The sequence below is a fragment of the Pogoniulus pusillus genome, chromosome 19, assembly GCF_015220805.1.
Source record: "Pogoniulus pusillus isolate bPogPus1 chromosome 19, bPogPus1.pri, whole genome shotgun sequence".
Lineage (NCBI taxonomy): Eukaryota > Metazoa > Chordata > Aves > Piciformes > Lybiidae > Pogoniulus > Pogoniulus pusillus.
This window is the reverse complement of record NC_087282.1, coordinates 18039999-18059247: the sequence shown is the minus strand read 5'-3', so window position 1 is coordinate 18059247 and position 19249 is coordinate 18039999. Positions and strand designations below refer to the sequence as shown.

The 19249-nt window shown below is 47.5% G+C and overlaps 2 protein-coding genes across 2 annotated transcripts; one reads left to right on the top strand and one right to left on the bottom strand.

The window, feature by feature from the left end:
* Positions 1-5600: 5600 nt before the first annotated feature.
* STEEP1 (STING1 ER exit protein 1) lies at positions 5601-8354 on the bottom strand. The gene is made up of 7 exons (XM_064159526.1): positions 8152-8354; positions 7839-7956; positions 7633-7674; positions 7392-7530; positions 6796-6885; positions 6562-6654; positions 5601-6034 (listed from the first exon to the last, which is right to left on the bottom strand). The coding sequence occupies exons 1-7, from the start codon at positions 8273-8275 to the stop codon at positions 5972-5974; spliced, it is 669 nt and encodes a 222-aa protein (XP_064015596.1). The 5' UTR covers positions 8276-8354; the 3' UTR covers positions 5601-5971.
* A 1353-nt stretch (positions 8355-9707) lies between these two features.
* Positions 9708-19212, top strand: UBE2A (ubiquitin conjugating enzyme E2 A). The gene is made up of 6 exons (XM_064159525.1): positions 9708-9992; positions 10272-10352; positions 10482-10507; positions 16309-16398; positions 17299-17387; positions 17770-19212. The coding sequence occupies exons 1-6, from the start codon at positions 9949-9951 to the stop codon at positions 17896-17898; spliced, it is 459 nt and encodes a 152-aa protein (XP_064015595.1). The 5' UTR covers positions 9708-9948; the 3' UTR covers positions 17899-19212.
* Positions 19213-19249: the final 37 nt, after the last annotated feature.

Here is a 19249-nt window from a genome sequence, read left to right as displayed (position 1 = left end):
CCTCTGGCACAGTGCAGGCTGCTTAGGAAGCTGTGTAGTGTTTCCTTCCTAGTGGAAGCCAGTGGTGTGGGCTAGAATGGGGGACAGGCAGCTGCAGAGGATGCATCCAGTGGACCTCCCCTGAAACCCCAGAGATCTAATGCACTGATTGTACTACTAGTCCTATCTCTGCTCTGTCTGTTTCCAGAGCCGATGAAGCCTTGTTTTCAAGGTGCCAACTGCCTAAACCTTTTGCAAAGCACAGCCCTCCCCAGGGTGCTGAATATCTGGGAGGATGGAGAAATGTCTAAGGAGTATTTGCTGCTGCCCAGAGGAGCAGAGCTGGCTCCATGTGTTCTGGCTTAGAAACTGTGCTGCCTGCTTGGGCATGTTGAAACCCAACCAGAGAACATAGTATGTGTAATTGCAGCTCTGTAGAGCCTCTGGCTAGCCTCGGCCTCGCGTGGAGTGCTATGAGAATGTGTTAGCTGAACAGAAGCAGACAGCTCCTGTGCCAGGGCTCTGCTTGTCAGCTGCATCCCCAGGCTCATCCCATCCCACTGGAACTTAAGTTTGTCCTAGCCTCAGATTCTGAGGGAAGGGGGGAATTCTTTCATGTAATATGGGGAAAACGCTGCAAGACTGAGCAATGTGTGGTTTGGACTTCTCATTTCTGTGGGCCTGTGAGGCACCCCAGTGAAGCTGCCTGCTTTCTGTTTGGGGTGGTGAGTGGATGCTCTGCCTGTCTTGTGCCCTTCAGATCAGTGAGTCTTTCCTCACTGCCCCTGCACCTTTGGTTCTTTCTCGCTGCTCAGGCCTGCTCAGAGCAGTTGATCACAATCACTGAAACCAATCTTAGCTACTGCCTGAGGCAGCTAAAGAAGCTCTTGTCTTGCAAAGGTGCTATTACAGATATCTAAGTGGGGCAGCCAGGCATGAGAGCACAGCAGTGTCCCACCACAGACAGTGTAGTCATGCTTGGGTCCCTCAGACTGGGTGTGGGCATTCATGATGGGAGATGATCTCATGCCAGGCTATTGAGTTTGCTGGTACTTTTCAACTGCTCCTGGGCTCCTGTGGTGTGAGATCCCTCACTGCCTGCTGTGGAAATGGCCTGGAAGTTTCCCTAAGAGATGCAGAGCAATGCCACAGGCTGTGGGCAGCACACTGAGGAAGAGCAGGTAGCAGGCTGGCAGGGAGCTGTATCACTGGTCAACCTTACCAGAAACTTGTCTCCTGATGCACAAATGCCAACTAAATGATTTTTGTCTCTTACTGCCCCTTGCTGCTAAGCTCTACCAGAGTTCAAGAGTTGGCCTGAAATGCTGGTGGTTGCTGAGCACGGAGCACCCTTTCCTCACCTTTCCTCCTGAGGGGATGCATGGCTGGGCAGTTGACACAGGGAGACTGGCACAGCTACCCTGTGATGGGTGGCAGAGGTGCTCAGCTGGGCTGTTGTGCCGGGCTACAGAGGAGCTGAGCTTGTCTGAAGACAGCTTTTGCCAAGAAAGGCCAGGCCAGATGATTCTTGTGGTCCCTTCCAACCTGGGATTCTATGAAATGAGTTATAGCTACCCACACTAGTTACTGCCTTTGGGACTTGGGAACCAAACACATATTTCACAGATTTTTTAGCTCTGATGTGTGGGAGATGCAGGGCAGAGCCCACAATGGGTTTTCTTTGTGCCACATGGCTGAGTAGTACAGGCTGGCAGCCCACTCTGGCCTGAGTGGCCCTGGGTGTTTAAACTGCCCTTCCTTCAGATTCTTGGGCACAGCTTTGTATGGAGAAGCAGGTTAGGGGTGTTCAGCTGCTGCTTTTACCTGCCGTGGGGCACATTACAGAAGGATTAAGAGCTTTGTTCTCGCAGGGAAACCAAGGCACAGGAAAGGGACTAGGGCCAGCCAGTAGCAAGGTAGGGAGCTGAGTGCAGTCCTTCTAACACAAGCTTTGTGCAGTGGCAGAAGGGTGATGAAACTGGTGAGGGGCCTGGAGCACAGCACTGTGAGGAGAGGCTGAGGGAGCTGGGGTTATTTAGCCTGGAGAAGAGGAGGCTCAGGGGTGACCTCATTGCTGTCTACAACTACCTGAGGGGAGGTTGTAGCCAGGTGGGGGTCAGTCTCTTCTACCAGGCAATCAGCAACAGAACAAGGGAACACAGACTTAGGTTGTGCCAGGGGAGGTCTAGGCTGGATGGTAGGAGGAAGTTCTTCACAGAGAGAGTGATTTATCATTGGAATAGGCTGCCCAGGGAGGTGGTGGAGTTGCCATCCTCGGAGGTGTTCAAGACAGGATGTGGCACTTAGTGCCATGGTCTAGTTGACTGGCTAGGGCTGGGTGCTAGGTTGGACTGGATGATCTTGGAGGTCTCTTCCAACTTGGTTGATTCTGTGATTTTGTCCACCAGGCTTTTTTTCCCCAAGGGAGCAGGAGTGGGTTTTTGGTTTAAACATGATTCTCTTGTGGGGAGTACTGACCATCTCATAAGTCATGATGACCTCCACAAGAGCTGTGCCCAGCCCAGCATATCAGCCTCTTTGCTGGCAGGGAGGACTGGACCAGCACCTGTAACACTGCTTTCCTCCCTGCCCTGTGCCTGGTGGCCATAAATCCCAGGCTTAGGAGCTGTTGACGCAGCATGGCTGCAGATAGGATCATATGAAACACTTGTCAGTGTCTGGAGCAGGTGCCGGACACTTGCAATGGCTCCGTGCACACCAGCCTCCATGGTCTGGGCTGGTCATGGTGCCAGCAGGCTGTGAGGTGGCACTGCCTTTGCTCCCCATCAGCTGTGAGCCTGGGCCTTCACTGCTGGGCTGGGGGCTGCCACTCTTCACCATTTTGGGTGCTGAGCAAGGCAGAGGCAGCCACCATCTTCCCAGGGGGGTCTGGGAAGCACTGATGGCAGCAGAGACAGGAGCAAGGCTCTGGGGCTCTCCCCAGGTGGCAGGTGTGATGGCTGAGATTCCCTGCTGTCATCTGCTGGAGATGGGCACAAGGCCCTGCAGTGACCAGGGAGGACAGCAGTGTCCCCCAGCCCTCATCCCACCCACATGTGGGTTAAGCCATGGAGACTAGAGGGGAGGATCATGGCCAGTGTGTCCTAGGGTGGTGGGGGAACAGGGGCAAGCAGACACACATGGGCAGGAAGGATCTTCAAGCGATGAATGTTGTTCCTTGGCAGGGGTGGTGCTGGGGCCAGTGCTGTTTAATGTCTTTACTTGCAGTGTGGACAGCGGGGACTGAGCACACCCTCAGCAGGGTTGCTGACAATACCAAGCTGTGTGGTGCACTTGACATGCTGGAGGGAAGAGAGACCTTGACAGGCTTGAGAGATGAGCCAATGCCAACCTCATAAATTTCAACAAAGCCAAGTGAAAGGTCCTGCACTTGGACTGGGGTGGAGAATGGATAGAAAGCAAGCCTGAGGAGTACTACAGGTGCACTGGCTGATAAGATGCTCAACCTGAGTAAGCTTGCAGCCCAGAAAGCCAACCATATTCTGGACTACATCAAAAGATGTGTGGCCAGCAGGTTGAGGGAGGTGACTTGCTTGCTCTACTCTCTTGTGGCACCCACCTGGAGCACTGTTTCCAATTCTGAAGCCTCCAACACAAGAAGGGCATGGAGCAAAGAAACTATCACCTAATATGCCAAGATTAATAAAAACTCTTGTTGGCTTTTATGGTAGCACCAAAGCTGAATTTTCTTTGGTCTGATGACCTTGGTGCTTTCAAGGCATGAGAAGCTCTGCAGAACAGCTAGTTCTATCTAATAGGACATTGAATCAAGCATTTGAACGAGGTGCCTGTGCTCCCTGTTGCTATGGTCACTTAAATACAATGTGATTTAAATTTCTGTGAGCTAAAGCTAGTAGGGTAACAAATATAATGTATTGTGTTAGGTTCCCTGTGCTGCAGTTTCAGCTACTGACTGCATAACTGGAGTGTATTAAAACTATTTTAGGGGCTGCTAGTGCAGCAAACTGCTGCCCCTTCTGACTGGGTCTGTGAGCAAATCCTGAGCCAAATTAGGTAGATGTCTAATGACGAGAATGAAAAACATTCAGTGAACATGGGATGATCTGAAAGCCAGCAAGGAGGAGTGCTTATGCTGTGCTGTGAGGAGTGCCTCAGAGCTCAAGGTGCACAGCTGAGGAAGTTGGTGGCAGTTGGTAACTGCTATTTTGGACAACTTCTGCCGAGCTGCGCACACAACAAATTCTCTTTGCACCTCATCAAATGGCAAAGACGGTCCTAGTCCCACCTGGAAGTCCCTTCACAGCTCTACATCAGCTTGAAGCCCTGTGTTTTGTCACTCCTAACTGTAAATCACAGTACCCCCAAGTCAGCTTTTGTTCTGGGTGTCACATGAAGCAGGACCATACTTCTATCTGTCTGCATCCCAGCAGACCTTGTTTGGTTCAAAATATGTTTTCAGATTTCAAAGTTTTTCACTCCAGCTTGGAAAAAGGCTTCCTACTTTTTGTAGAGACTAACATCCAGACATCTGGGTCTCAGAGAAGCCCTCCCGTCTGGACCATGTGATCATACTTGTAAAAGGGGTTTGTGTAACGCAGTTGTACCCACTCATTCCTCCTGCCCTTTCCAAGCCATTACACACCACGTTGTTAACTGCTTAACTGAAGAGCTCTGGACACAGGTTTCTGGAAATAGGCTTCAGATTAGCAGCTGATCAGCAGTGAACAAGATCAGAGCTGAGTTAACCTGAACACATGCTCACCCAGCCTGGCATTAAACTATCACATGACCAGTAGACACATCCCAGCCCGCCAGCTCTGAACCACAGCTCTCTCCCTCCCTCACACCTTACTTTCACAAAGAAAGGAAGGATACATCCTTAAGCTAAACAGACATGAGTTTTCCCAGTCAGGGTTAAAAAGCCAGACAGAAAAACTGTGATTACAGGAAGTCTTCCATAACTGTGGGAGATGAAGCATCTTTTTCATTGCTGATGTTATTTGATGATATTTGGTAGAGTAAGAATACCCTAGGAGAAGTTCTTCAGTTCAAAGCTGTAACACTCTATTTAATCCTGAGTAACAAAGATACAGCCTATGGAGCACTGTTACTACATCACAAAATATTATTTCCCAAACAAGGTACTTTACACATCAGTTCTTAATGTTGTCTTTGTCCAAGTCCTCAGTGGTCGCTGCATTCAAAAGAATTTTTCCTTCTTCATGTTTTACACTTCCAAATAGTGGTACTGTTCTGCAGAACAGTATTCTACTTGAAATGATTACCAACCTAGCTGTAGCTTCCAACTTCATTTTTGTACTCATTAGTGGTATAAGCAACAGGTGGGTTTTGTTTTTAATAGTTGAAATAGGGTTGGATTTCATGTTCTTGTATCAAACACTGTGATTCTGTGCAACTGCAGACTTCTCACGTTCAGTAGGAGCTAAGACTTGGAGCTGCAGCCAAGCATGTGCTGGCTACCTTTGACAGTCTGTCTGCTGGTCAGGTTGAGCAGCAGCATGATCCACAAACCTTGTATCCAAGTCCTTCCAGTGTGTGTCAGAACCTGCTGGCTCTCAAGTTGTCACACATTTTGGACACATTTAAAACAACAAAAGAACAACAGGCAGAGAACTTACTTTTGTAACAATTTGACTGCTGTAATACATTTATGGAAGTCATACACATTTTAAAACTGCCAAAATAAAAAGACAGGTATCTAAAGTGCACTGAGCTCAGGAAGGCACCCAGTGAAGCTTTTCCTGAAAGCAAATGTCTGTCTGGAACACTTGCTCATAAATCTGGGTCTGTAGAAAACTGATTTCAGCAAAGTCTCCTGTGCCGTCAGTTACACAACTGGTACCAGAGTATCACTTCTGACAGAGGTACTAATCTCCCAAGCTGGTTGCAGCACGTTACCCTTGAACATGTGTGTTACTTCTGTTTTGTTGACAGATCTACAATAGCTTCTGGTAGCCTTGTCTCAAAATACACACAGACGTGCAGCATGTCATTTGAACTGGTTATCAATGAGGGTTCCTTTCATCTTGGCTTTCTTGGCTTCCAACTCAGCCTGATAAATAAAATCAAGATTGAATGAAATAATGTCTGGGTAATTTTCCCTTCAGTAAGGTTTGGTCTTCTTGTCTGACCACTGCAAGCTTTTCCCATCAGGAGCAAGAGTAGCTCAAGTTCTTTGCTGAGTCCCCCCCTCCCCTGAGGTACAGAACAAGGACCACTTTTAAAATCATACAGCCTAAGAGTAACTGCTAAGGAGACAAGTGGAAGCTGCTTTTCCCCCCCATCCATCTACAACTCTCCTGTCACAGCAGGTAAGATCAGCTGTGATATTCTTGTCATTAATTCTTCAAGTGACTCTTATGGTAGCAGCTGAGCTGGCAGATCCTCCACAAGAGCCTTAGATTGCTCTGATGCCTCATAGCAAAGACGCACTCTGCCAAACAGGCTTGAGAACACAGCACTAGAGGTGCTCTGGTTTGCAAAGCTGTGACCTAGTTTCCCCTTCCCTTGTTCTTTGTCCAACAAGTCATGGAAAGTCTCCCTCAGATGTCAGGGTTAAACGGTGAAGAAAACACTCACCAACTCCTGTAGCCTTCTTTTGCTCATGCCTTTACGTTCTAGCTGCTTCTCAATCACTTTTGCATTCTGTGCATAGGAGTCTGCAATCTCCCTCTGAAACACATACAATGTCACTTTGCAACAGCAAACCCCAAAGTTACACCACCTCATCCACATGGTGAGACAGTGACTGGCTCTGACCAGTATCCGAGACAGCTGTTCAAATGTGACTGCCACCAATGACAGACAACTCACCGCTTCAATCTCTTCCTCCTCTTCATCTATTGTGGAGACGGTGACAGAACTGAACTTGCCCATGTCTTTGGTCCGTTTGGTCATCATCACCTGGGTGAGAAGCAGAGTACTCTGTTAAATCATGGCAACAGTGGTGTCACTAGGCATCACTTCCCCCCTCCAGAGCTTTTAAGGTTTCTCATGCAAGTCCTTAAGATTACCTCAACGCTTTGGCTGGCATCTCCCCAGTGATTTCTGGGCTTAGAGATGTCATTATCATAAGAAAACTCATATATTTATAACAGATAAGCCCCACTTTGAGACTCACTGTGCAGACTACCAGTCTGACCTACTTACAAATGGAAACTTCCTGGTAGCTAAGCCTAGAGACAGTCAAAGTTTTCAAGTTTATTTTGCCTTCTTTTATTGCTAGAAAACCATGCTGCAGTGACCTCTGTAAAGGAAAACTTAAGGCAGACAGGAAGAAGGCACTAAACTGAGTTACTGCTTAGAGATCCTTTTCTTTTTTTCTGTCCTCTGTGCCTGACATTAAGTGATTTTGGTCACACCTTTCTGAAAATCAGAGATAGCCTTTTTACTTCCCTAAAGCAAATTACCTTTTTGGGAGGTTCTTGTTTCTGAGTATATATGTTTGTTTTCCCAAAACCCTGTCCAAATTTCACCACAGCACCGTCAACAATGAACGTCACAGGAGCGTTCTTCTGTTGGTGTTGATAAAAGAGCAGCAGTCCACACCTGGAAACGAGTACAGGAGCCTGTGAGGAAACGCAGACTCTGGATTCCTACTGCTAATTCACGGATTCTAGGAGTCACTAACACGCCGATGCAGCCACTCACTTGCCACACTTCTTTCTGAACTGCCGCTCTATGCCTTCTGGTCTGGGGGAAGAGAGGAAGAGTATGAGCTGATGGACCCCACCCGTGCGCGGAGGGAAAGGCAGACCTGGGCAGCGCTTTCCCCGGGCCGCGCAGGGGCTCTCAGCAGAAGGAGGGGCGGCAGAGGCCGAGGGGCGGCAGAGGCCGGGGCCCGGCCCGTGGCCCACCTGCGCAGGAAGACGCACTCCTCCTCCTCCGCGTTGCAGAACTTGTGGGCGTGTTTGGCAGCGTCCATCACCCGGGCGCGGTCCCGCGGCCGCATCGGCAGCTTCTCCAGCTGGCAGTCTGCGGGGCAGCGGCAGGGCTGGCGGCGGGGCCGGGACAGGCACCCACCTCCCGCGCGTCCCAGGCCCTCAGTAGCGCCGGGCCCGGCGCCGGCGCGCCCGCCCTAGAGACCGCGGCCTTCACCCAGCCCGCCGCCTGCCCCAGCCCCCCACGGCCAGCTCCCCGCCCGCTGCCCGCCCCGGGCCTGCGGCTCACCCAGCACCAGCACCATCTGCCCGCACAGGCAGTAGTAGACGTGCAGCGGCTTCTCCCCATCATCGTACTCCTCGCGGTCACGGGTGTCGGAGCAGACGACGGAGCGAGACACCACCTTGGGCATGGCGGCGCTGAGGCGCGGCCTCCCCGCAGGCCCGGCCTCCGCAGCTGCAGCTCCGCCCGCCGACACGGAGCCGCAGCCGCTGTCGTCACGGAGCAGCAGCCGTTTGTGGGTGCTGATCGCTGTGCCTCTGGCACGGTCTCAGAATGCTGTTGTTCCGCCTGACAGGGCAAGCGGGGGATGTTGGTGTGCAGCGGAGGGGATAAAAGCAACTCCCCAGCCCCTCAGGATAGTGCAGTATGGTCTGCATTAAACGCAAATGACAACTGCAGAAGTTAGGCTTTATGTAACTTCTCCTCACAAACAAGCTCGGTTGAGTTCGGCACGGAGCGGCTCTGAACTGCAGGCAACGATTTTCTTTTGCATGGTGATTTTTTTTGCGTGCTCAAGAGAGGCACAACACTGAACAAAGTGCCCCCAAAACAAGCACCGAGCGCTCATACGTTCCCTCTTGCTTAAGCTGGGCGAGTGCAGGAAAAGACAAGAACAGCAGATTTTATTCCTTCAACTTCTGCGGCAGGCAGTGGGGATCCTGCTGTGTCTTTTACAGCCGCTTCCCCACATGGCCATATTACATGATGATACAGTCGAGGCTAGGATAGAAACCTATTACAGCAGAAAATATTTTCCCTCGGAAAAAGCTCTCCGTGGAATTGTGTGTGGCATAGTAGGTTGCACTGGGTTCGGTTGGGGTAGAGTTAATTTCCTACCCAGTAACTGGTAAGGGACTGTGCTTTGGGTTTGTGCTGCAAACAGTGTCGATAACATGAAGGCATTTTGGTTACTGCTGAGCAGTGCTTCAACAGAACCTCAACCTTTTCTGCTCCTCACACTGCTTTGCCAGTGAGCAGGTTAGGGACGCACAGAACTTGGGAGGGAACACAACTAGGACAGATAACCCAACTGACCAGATATCCCGTACGGTATGATGTCATGCTCAGCGTATAAAGCTGGCGACATCTGGAGTGACACCGTCTGTTTCTCCCCCAGCTTGCGTGATGGAGCTCTTGCCCGGGGATGGATGAGCACACCTGCCTGCCGACGGCACGTGGGGAACGAGCTCCTCGTTTCGCTCGGTTTGCGTGTGCAGCTTTTGCTTTACCTGCTACGACTGCCTATACTTTAACCCACCATTTCTTCCACTTTTCCGGTTCCCTTCTCCATCCCCGCGGGGAGAGAGAGCGAACGGCTGCACGGGGCTGATGCCGGCTGCAGTTAAAACACGACACAAGCTAAAGTGCAAGGAAACGACTGCCGGCACCGGGCGCCGCGCAGCTCGCAGCAGCGGCTCAGAGCCCACCCCGCACTGGCCGCCATTTCCGTGCCTGGGAGCCGGATCGGCCTTCCCTCCATGACATCATCCGGCCCGTTCCGCCCCCGCCCGCCCCCGCGCCGCGGTGGTAGCGGCTGCTCGGGGGGCTCAGCCACATCCGGCTCCGCCCTCCCTCCCCGCGCCATTGGTACGTCCTGGGATCGCCCGGCAGCCGGCTCAGGAGTCGGTGCAGCCTAGGCTCTCTCAACCCCCCCCGCGTCGGGCTGAGTGGTAGGGGCCGCGATCGCTCCTGTTCGTCAGCGCTGCCGTTGCCTCAGTTGGAGCTCGCTGCTGCCGCCGCCGTTTTTGGGCGCCCCGTCATCCCTCTGATAGTGTATGAGTGATCTATAACCCTGAGCCTACCATGTCCACTCCGGCCCGTAGGCGCCTCATGCGGGACTTCAAGAGGTACCGAGGCAGCTGGCTGAGGGCAAAGGGGAGGGCGGGCGGGAGGACGACGAAGGGCCCGGCTCTACCGGGGAAGGAGGGGGGCAGCACAACATGGCGGCGAGGTAGGGTGCGCTCCGCTAGTTGCGTAGCGCTGGTTGACGCTGCTTGCTGGCGGGTTACGCTGCTGGCGCAGGGGCGGGCAGCTACCTGCCTGGGTTACGCGAAGTGCGCAGCGGCGGCCTCTGGCTGTACGAGGGGCGGCGGGGCCGGCGCCTCAACCCTCCTTGTGTCCCATAGGCTGCAGGAGGATCCCCCAGCCGGGGTGAGCGGAGCCCCCTCCGAGAACAACATCATGGTATGGAACGCCGTCATCTTTGGGTGAGTCGAGCAGGGGTGGGAAGCGGGGGGCGGCAGGCCGCGGGGACCGCTGTTGCTTTGCCTCCGGGAGGGGCTCCGAGCTGGGCAGCCCGCGGGGTAACTCTGTACTCTGCTTCTTCCCTCCTGTAGGCCCGAGGGGACCCCTTTCGAGGACGGTAAGTGCGGCTACGTGCGGGTCCAGTGTTTGGCTTTCTTGGAGTAAAGGGCTGCAGTTTGACTCGGCCTTGGTCTGTCCGTGCGGTGGACTTTGCAACAGGTGTGGGGATGGCGAAGGGACGTGGGCGCCTGTTCACCAGACCACACACCCGCACGCTGGGCTTGCGGAAATCTTCTTTTTTTTTTTTTAAATCCTCTTAAGGAAGTGTTCTAGATTTAAATTGCGATGCTGTTCTACAGAAATACACAAATTAGCTTGTAGGGGCTTGCCTGTAATCGCTAAATCTGACTACCCCAAGCCTAATTTAATGTACCATCTCCAAGCTTCTCTGTTGAATCCTGGATCATGTTTTCAGGAACACTTGTATTTGGAAAACTGTCAAAACCCTGATGGAGAGCCATTGCCATTTATTTTGGGTTGTGTTTTCACTGACGCTGGAAGTGTTTTGTGAGTAAGTCCCAATGTGAGTCAGCTGAAGTAGGAAATAGGCTCAATGTGTGGGGAAGTTCAGAACAGATTTATTTTCTCTCCCTTCGTTTCCTTCGTTTCCTTCGTTTCCTTCGTTTCCTTCGTTTCCTTCGTTTCCTTCGTTTCCTTCGTTTCCTTCGTTTCCTTCGTTTCCTTCGTTTCCTTCGTTTCCTTCGTTTCCTTCCTTTCCTTCGTTTCCTTCGTTTCCTTCGTTTCCTTCCTTTCCTTCGTTTCCTTCGTTTCCTTCCTTTCCTTCCTTTCCTTCCTTTCCTTCCTTTCCTTCCTTTCCTTCCTTTCCTTCCTTTCCTTCCTTTCCTTCCTTTCCTTCCTTTCCTTCCTTTCCTTCCTTTCCTTCCTTTCCTTCCTTTCCTTCCTTTCCTTCCTTTCCTTCCTTTCCTTCCTTTCCTTCCTTTCCTTCCTTTCCTTCCTTTCCTTCCTTTCCTTCCTTTCCTTCCTTTCCTTCCTTTCCTTCCTTTCCTTCCTTTCCTTCCTTTCCTTCCTTTCCTTCCTTTCCTTCCTTTCCTTCCTTTCCTTCCTTTCCTTCCTTTCCTTCCTTTCCTTCCTTTCCTTCCTTTCCTTCCTTTCCTTCCTTTCCTTCCTTTCCTTCATCTACTTTGCTGTGCTCTGATAGGTATCATTCAGTGTTAAATTAAAACTACTTGTTGCCTTTACAAGATGACTGAGTAGGTTCTCTTAACATACATGTGTCCTTGTAGTTTCTGTCTGGTCTTCCTGTCTGTTACAGCTTTACTGGTGCCGTATGAACACTTCAGCATCTTTATGAGAACTCGTTTGACATGAAATACTGTCTAACCGAAAGCAGTGATGCTTTTTTTTTGAAGATACTTTCAGTGCAAGCTATAATTAATCCTAGATCTCCATGACTCATGACAAAAGCATAGGAAAAATTCTTTAACTCTTATGTTGTTCTTGGCTAACTCCTTTTGTGCCTTGTTTATCTTCAGAGGTAGCACCTGTGAGCATGCTTGGAAATTGCCGAGTCTTCTTTTTTTTTTATCTGAGAAGATTTTTAAGATTTTAATACTTCAGGCCAAAGGAAGCTCCAAAGTCTTCAGTTACATTAAAAAAAAAGTATCTGATTAGTTAAGAAATTTACTATAATAGTTGTTTCACATGTCTGGTGTTTAGAACTTGAGTATTCCATAGCATCACATAACAGAACAGATAGACTAAATGTATTCTCTTACCTTACAAACCCTCAAGAAAGGGTCCCTTAAACTTTCATTCAGTGTGTTCTTGGTGCACTGCCACTAACAGGGTGATTTCACTGTTTGAAGCAGAAAGCCATCTCCTTGCAGTGTGCTATAGTGCAGGTTCTTTCCATGTTCAGGATTGTCTGTCTCAATATGGGGTTAACAGATGCTATAAGGGCTTTTCTTCCATATATTTCCCTCTAGATGCAGAAGTTTGGAGACTACTTTTGAGATCCTTGACATACTGATTTCCTCTGCACTTTCCACTATGGCAGTATTGTCTTAATGTCAGATACTTAGGACGTGTTGCACTTACAGCAGTTTGAAGTTCAAACAGATGCTTGAGTCTGCTGCTGCTGTCCTACTGCTTTGGTTGATCTAATAATATAACCTTGGGGTGTGATGGATTGCTCTTTTCATAGCAAAGTGTGTGTTTTTACAGCATGCATTCAGTGAAACAGATATGTCTTGTGTGGCAGGATATGCTTATCTCCTTTTCTCTGGGACATATCTTACGTTGTGCAAGATAACAAAATACTAAGTGGTGCCTAGAGATATGGGTGTGTTGGTGCCTCAGCTGTGCTTTTCCACTAACTAGGTAGAGCAGCACAGTTCAGATTCAGCTTAGCTTAACATAGGTAAAATTAAGGAAATTTTTATTTGACAGTATTGGGCTTTTACTGTGGGCTTCTTTTGTAACTGCAGGTCCTTGTGAGTGAAAGGTACACTGGGGCTCAGTAATCCTCATGAAGCCATTGCAAGGCAGTGTTCTTCAGAAGCCGTGTTGTGTTTTTCATTCAAGGCTCTTTCACTTTCTGAAGATACTGTAAGGCTTCAGATACTTTCTTGTCAAGTAGCCTGTGGAATATCTATGTGTATTATTAATTTATTTTATGTTGAAGTAGAGGTGCAATACTTTCAGCACTGTGAGAGTTACAGGTTTTTAATCTCATTTTGGTGAGAATCTTGAAGATCTCCAGAGGTCCCTTCCAACCCGTAACATTGTGATCCTTCTCCAGTCTTGGCTTCTGAATTTTTCTAGTGTTGCCTGAACTGGAAACCCCAAGTTCAAACACATTTGTTTACTTGCTGTGCATCATAATACAGCTAACAACCCTCCCTACCCTCTGCCCCCAGACTTTAGAGGGTGTTTTCACAACTCGGTGAACAGGCTGCCTTGGCCTAGGAGCAACTACTAATTTAGATCAGCAGCATAACTTCCATCTTCTGCTTTAAGAGGATTCAATTGCAGGTGTCTGCAGTAGGACCTGGGGAATATTTATCCTGCCATTCACCATATTTGTAAGAGTCTGTATGTGGCATCTAAACATCTGTGTGTGCTGTCACAGTGTTGGAAACCCAGGTTCTCCCAGTCTTTCAAACCAGTTTCTCTGAAACTGGATGATGACATTGTTAGTGCAGGATTCCTGGCTTGGAAAGGGTTAATACAGCTGTTGTGGTGTTCTGCCTTGCTGTGATTATGGAGAAGACTTGGGCAGAGAAAGCAAAGTGCCTGCAGTCTGTATGGTTTGTGCCTTGCTTATGAAATACAGATTCTGTACTTCCACATGGGAGAATCATAGAATCATCCTTGCTTTACGGGCAGTGGAACAGCCAGGGGCTTTTCCTGCTCCTTGTGGTGAGAAAGGCCTGTCAGGGACACTGGTGATGCCCTTGTAGGGGTTACTTGGGCAGGCATATGGGCCACGGAGAGGGTTCCCTGTTAGTTGCATCAGAGGCTTACGTTCTGAGGTAGGGAAGGCAGATAAACAAGGTAAGTCCAAGAGAGCGAGGAGAATGTTCCAGTATCCATGACAATCCTAATATCAATAACTACAGTACTTACATTTTAAAATCGACTGTCTAGGGTAAGCTACAAGAAATACCAATTGAAACCTCTGAAATGACTGAGAAGAGACCGGAAAGTGAAGACCTGATTCCCATTGGTGTGTGTTGTGATACCTGTCTCACTTGTGTGGGCTTCACTATGAATGACCCTTGTTTGGTTCATCGTATCTCTGGATTTGTCCTTTAATAAAGCTCAATGAGGAGGTGTTTCCTTACTATGGTAATGGCTTTCAAAGAGCTATTGCCACGCTAGGTGCCAGTTGGAAACTTGAGCAGGTAGATATTACAGCTGGAAGCCATCTAATAACTTGCTGAGGTTTGTGTGAAAAGTAATGCTGTCCTGTTCCTGGCAGGTCAGATAGCTTCCCTTTTAGTAGTGTTCATGTTTTTTGGCCATCTTCTGTGTCCCTCAGCTCTCACTTCAGTGTTACAGAATAGTATTCATTCTGTCAAGATTGCATGTTGAACTCTGCTTCTTTGTACTCAGTTTTGAACCTTCTGTTTGCTTAGTCACTCTTCCATAGAAGAAAGCACCTGCTTTCCTACCTTGTAAGAAGGATACTGAGAACTAGAACTGGGGCAGGGAGAGCTGGGAGTCTCTTTAGAATCAAGTCTCTTAAGCATTCACTTCTGTAGAGTCAGTATTGCTTGAGACTGTCACCATGCAGGGTAGGAATGGTAGTCCTGAGCTGATGTTTGCAGCTGGTAGAAGCAACTACCAGCTTTCCAGTGCTGCCTTTCAAACTGATCTCAGATCTGGCTCTGTGCCTCTCAATTAGCTGGAGTGGAGCTGGAAAGCCCCACTGCAGACTTCTGCTAGTTTGAACTCTTTGTTCCTTTTATTTTACAATAAGATAGCATGCTGTGGCTCTCTGCTCCTACATTGTTAGGCTGGTAATTAAAGAAAAAACAAACATGCAAAAACTTATCTTTATGGTATTAAGACTTCCCTCTGTTGTATAGAAAGCTCTGATGTATCTGTACTGTGTCTTCATATGTAAACTGGAACGTCAAAACAATGACCTTCATTTCTTGCAACAAAATATTACAGTTTATCTCCTTATAAAGGAAGGAGTCCCTAGGAAAATGCTACAGGTCTTTACTGATCTTAAAGAAAGGAATTGAAAAATCTGTTCTCTGGCCACCAGCCTTTGGCATGTTTGTGAGCCAAATGAAAAAATGCAATTACACTAGCACTGGAAAAATCCCTCACAGGAGGAAGCAAGGATGAGCTTTTTATATGAACCCCAGAGTTCTAGTTTGAGCACTTGTAGGGGACACGTGTCTGACACTGATGACTTCCCAAAAGAGGTAGTGTGTGTGCTCCAGCAGCTTGCTCCAGCTGTTACTGTAAGGTATGTTCCCAGTACAGGAGAGCTGTGTGTTTATAAAAAGGTGCTTCAGGTGTTTTTTTCTGAGCACACCCAGGAAATTTATGACTTGACACCCAGATTGGTTGGTCTGAGGTGATAACCGTGGCAGAGAGAAGCTTGAGTGTTTGGAGGTGGGGTGTGTGGAGTGATAGTCACTGATGGAATCACTAGCAGTGCTTAGTTCCATGGACCCATATTTATGCAGCTTAGTTGACAGACATCATATTCTTAGGCCGTCGTAGCCTAAGAAGGGCTGCCAGGACTGACTTTGGTGCAGACTGCTAGAACAGTTGGATTGGGACTTCAGAGTTTTCTGTGTCCGCTCTCAGCCTTTCTTGCAGGAAGGTGGCTAGCGCAAAGCCAGCCATGAGGCCTTTAAAGCCTCTCAGTTGGATGCTGCTTTCAATGTTACTTTTCTCCAATGTGACCTACTTACCTTAAAGCTGTTGATAAAAATGTATTTTTGAAATTTAAACAGGAAATAATTAAGAAGGTCTTTGTCATGATAGCATACTCCAGTCTCAAGGATTTATTAAATCATGTCCTGTTACACAGATGGTTCTACACCCACTTGTGGTGTTTTCACTGTGCACTGGAATTAGGCATTGTAGAAGGAAAGCTCAAGGGCAGATTTATTTCCTTATACAGGTGGTGGTGGTTTTGGCAACAAAAGTCAGTCACAGGAGGTACTCTTATACAGGTACTGTCTGGGACTTCAGAGTTAACGATTAACTCTGAAGAGAGTAGAAGAATCATTGTAGGACTGAGCAATTTGTATTCAATATCCAGTACGCACGTATAAGAGTATCAGTCTGTGCTTGTGGAGGGATGTAACTTATCCCTTGTGTAAATGAATTCTGAATAAAGGTTATAATTTATCTCTCTTCCAACTCCAGGAACTTTCAAACTTACAATAGAATTCACAGAAGAATATCCGAATAAGCCACCTACTGTTAGATTTGTCTCTAAAATGTTTCATCCAAATGGTAAGTACTTAATCACTGCTGCTTTCCCCCTTTTTTTTTTTGTTAGTTAAGTTATAGCTTGCTACAGTATTGTAGGAAAAGGTCTATTTATTATAGAAGCAGCCACTACCTAAGAAACTAGCAAAATTCCAGTGTGGTTCTGTGTGGTTGTGGTAAAGATGAATATGTGAAATGAAAGGGGCAGTGAAAGGAGCTACTTATCTGCAGGTGCTACACCACAGCACTGGTGAGACTATTCTCTCTCAGCTGTCTGTAACTAAACCTTACAGAAGAATATTTTACAGTTACATAGCAGTGCCTTGGACTTTTGTCTGCCAGTACTGCATACAGCTGCTGAGTGCAATTGGTTTGTTTCCATCTCTAGCCAGTGGTAGTCCAGTAGTTTAACTGATCCCCTTCCTTGGTCCTTAGAGGTTGTAGCTCTAAGGTTTGTGAAGAAATACTGGAAACTTTCCAATGTGGCAAGCAAGTGTGTGGGTGCAGTGTGCCAAGGGGAGGGTTTTCTAAAGCCATGAGAAAGGTGACTAGGCACTGACTGTTGTAGGTAGTTTCTGGGGAAACCTTGTGCGTAACCAGCTTTTTCTTCTGTTCCTTATTTGGTTCACTTGTGGGTAGCTTAATCTTTTTTTGCCTTAAAATCTATTCATGGTTTTCCATAGTGGTAGTTGCAGTTGCTTGATGTTGAAGAATAAACTGGGGTTGAGTTTTAAGTACCTCAGGCAGCTGGTGGTGACAAGCTTCACCTCTTTGCAACCTACAGGCTTGATTGCAGGATTTCAGTCTCAGGCACTTTTGACTTCTGTAGTGTTTGTCAGTGTGTAGGGTTCCAGGATCAGGCAGTGTTAGGAAAAAACTGAGTAGCTGTACAACTTTAAGCCATTCTTCTTAAACCTTTTCTAGTCTATGCAGATGGTAGTATATGTCTGGATATTCTTCAGAATCGTTGGAGTCCTACTTATGATGTCTCATCCATCTTAACATCCATACAGGTAAAAACTGTGTGAAAAAGCAGAATGAGACTGGGGTGCTTGGACAGAAACATTTTGGGAAACACGTTTTTTTGCCTCTGACAGCCAGTAGAGCAGTTGCACCTTAACATGCTGAATACTTCCCAGCTGTACATCGACCAGATAGTGGCAGCAGGTGGTCACTGATGGGTCCCATGTCACTGGCTGTCAATTAGTCACCTGCACTGCCAAGAGTTAAGAGCAATAGCACAAGATCCCAATAACTCACAAGTGAATAACCCAGGCTGCTGTGCCTGTCTCTGGGTTAACTTCTGCATCTTCTTAGTACAGACAGTTTTAAGGAGTGTGTTGGAGAACTGTGCATGCTTTCACTTGCCTAAGAATCTCTTTTCTCTTTGCACAGTCTCTATTGGATGAGCCAAATCCTAACAGCCCAGCAAACAGCCAGGCAGCTCAGCTATACCAAGAGAATAAGCGGGAATATGAAAAACGGGTTTCTGCAATAGTAGAACAGAGCTGGCGTGACTGTTGACCCAGGATGATGCAAATGAACACTCTGTTGATGAGGAAAATAAACAAAGTGTCCGAGTCATCTTTTTCCTCCTAGCATTTACTTTGAAAGCAGAATAGCTGTTGTGCTGTTGCCACCCTCCCTTGCTGAAGCTTCTTCTCCCTGGACATCAGAAAGCACCCACTTTGAAGTCAAATGTTCTGTACTTGGGTTACTTGCAAAAGAGTTACTGATGCTAAATTCATTTTCTGTGGCCCCTCTCCAGTCTTAGGGCAGTATTGTGCATTTCTGTAGTGTACACTAAGCTTTTAATTGTAATTGTGTTATACACAGTGATGCTTATGTGTAGCTTGATAAAAGGGATGTTTATATACATACACATTTTTTAACTGATATTAACTAAAGTGCTGATGTGTCCAGGCTGGTCATTTACCTCTACTATTGGTTTAGACCCCACTGCATTTGTAAGTACCAAGTGGAGAAAATCTCATTTTCCTTTTGTATTGGTTTATCCACAGCTTAGACATGGGGAGAAAAAAAACACCCAACTCTTAAATTGATTTAAATTCAAATGCTTAGTAAGACTGTGGAATGCTGCTTAGTTCTGCACTTCACGTGCAAGATTTATGTACAGATATACATAAATCACTACAGTTGTACTTTGAACTTTGCTTAGGGTGAGAAACAATCCCTTTTTTTTTCTTTTTTAAGTTTTATTTTAAAGGACATGCCTGCAGTGACTGCTCAGTGTTTCTATAGTCCTGTCACTGAGGCATTATTGGACAAAACCAGGCAGAGTGAAAGGCTTTCCGCACTGAGGAAAAAAGAGGTAAAAATGAAGTGTGCCAGTGGTGGACTCACTCTTCTTATGTCTTTCTCTTGCCCCTTATTAGCTGAGGAAGATAAGTTTCTTTGGGATTCAACTTTGCGTTGTGGAAAGTTTCAATAAAGCATGGGGCAGGCAAGTCTCTGCAGTTTCTGCTCTTTGTAGATTACTCTGTGGTTTGTGAGCTACTGCTGCATGCTTGAGTTTTCCCTCAGTTTTATGAAAGTACTTTTTCAACTCTGGAAAAAAAAGAAAACCCAAAACATTTGTAAGTCCAGACTCACTTTTTTTGTAAGGCTAAGTTTGTACATTTGGATACAGTACCTTTAAGCAGCAGTGTGGGATGAAACCTACAATTGTGTTGTCCACTGTTCCAGTGTCTTTTGTGTGCACATTGGTCTGTTAGTCAAGAAGTTTAACTTTGCACAAGTAACCCATGTAAGAAACTGTACATTTTTCAAACTTGTAAATAAAAGTGTAACCTTAGTGCTTATTGTATAAATAGGCAAGAGGTGTGCAGGTGTGGTTATTTTAACTGGGAGGACA

Coding starts and splice junctions, on each gene's coding strand:
- STEEP1 (XM_064159526.1), bottom strand. CDS start 8,275: ATGCCCAAGGTGGTGTCTCGCTCCGTCGTCTGCTCCGACACCCGTGAC. Junction 6,655..6,795: donor AGGAGGAAGAGATTGAAGCG/GTGAGTTGTCTG, acceptor TATGTGTTTCAG/AGGGAGATTGCAGACTCCTA. Junction 6,035..6,561: donor AAAGAAGGCTACAGGAGTTG/GTGAGTGTTTTC, acceptor TTTATTTATCAG/GCTGAGTTGGAAGCCAAGAA.
- UBE2A (XM_064159525.1), top strand. CDS start 9,949: ATGTCCACTCCGGCCCGTAGGCGCCTCATGCGGGACTTCAAGAG. Junction 9,993..10,271: donor CTCATGCGGGACTTCAAGAG/GTACCGAGGCAG, acceptor TGTGTCCCATAG/GCTGCAGGAGGATCCCCCAG. Junction 17,388..17,769: donor CCATCTTAACATCCATACAG/GTAAAAACTGTG, acceptor CTCTTTGCACAG/TCTCTATTGGATGAGCCAAA.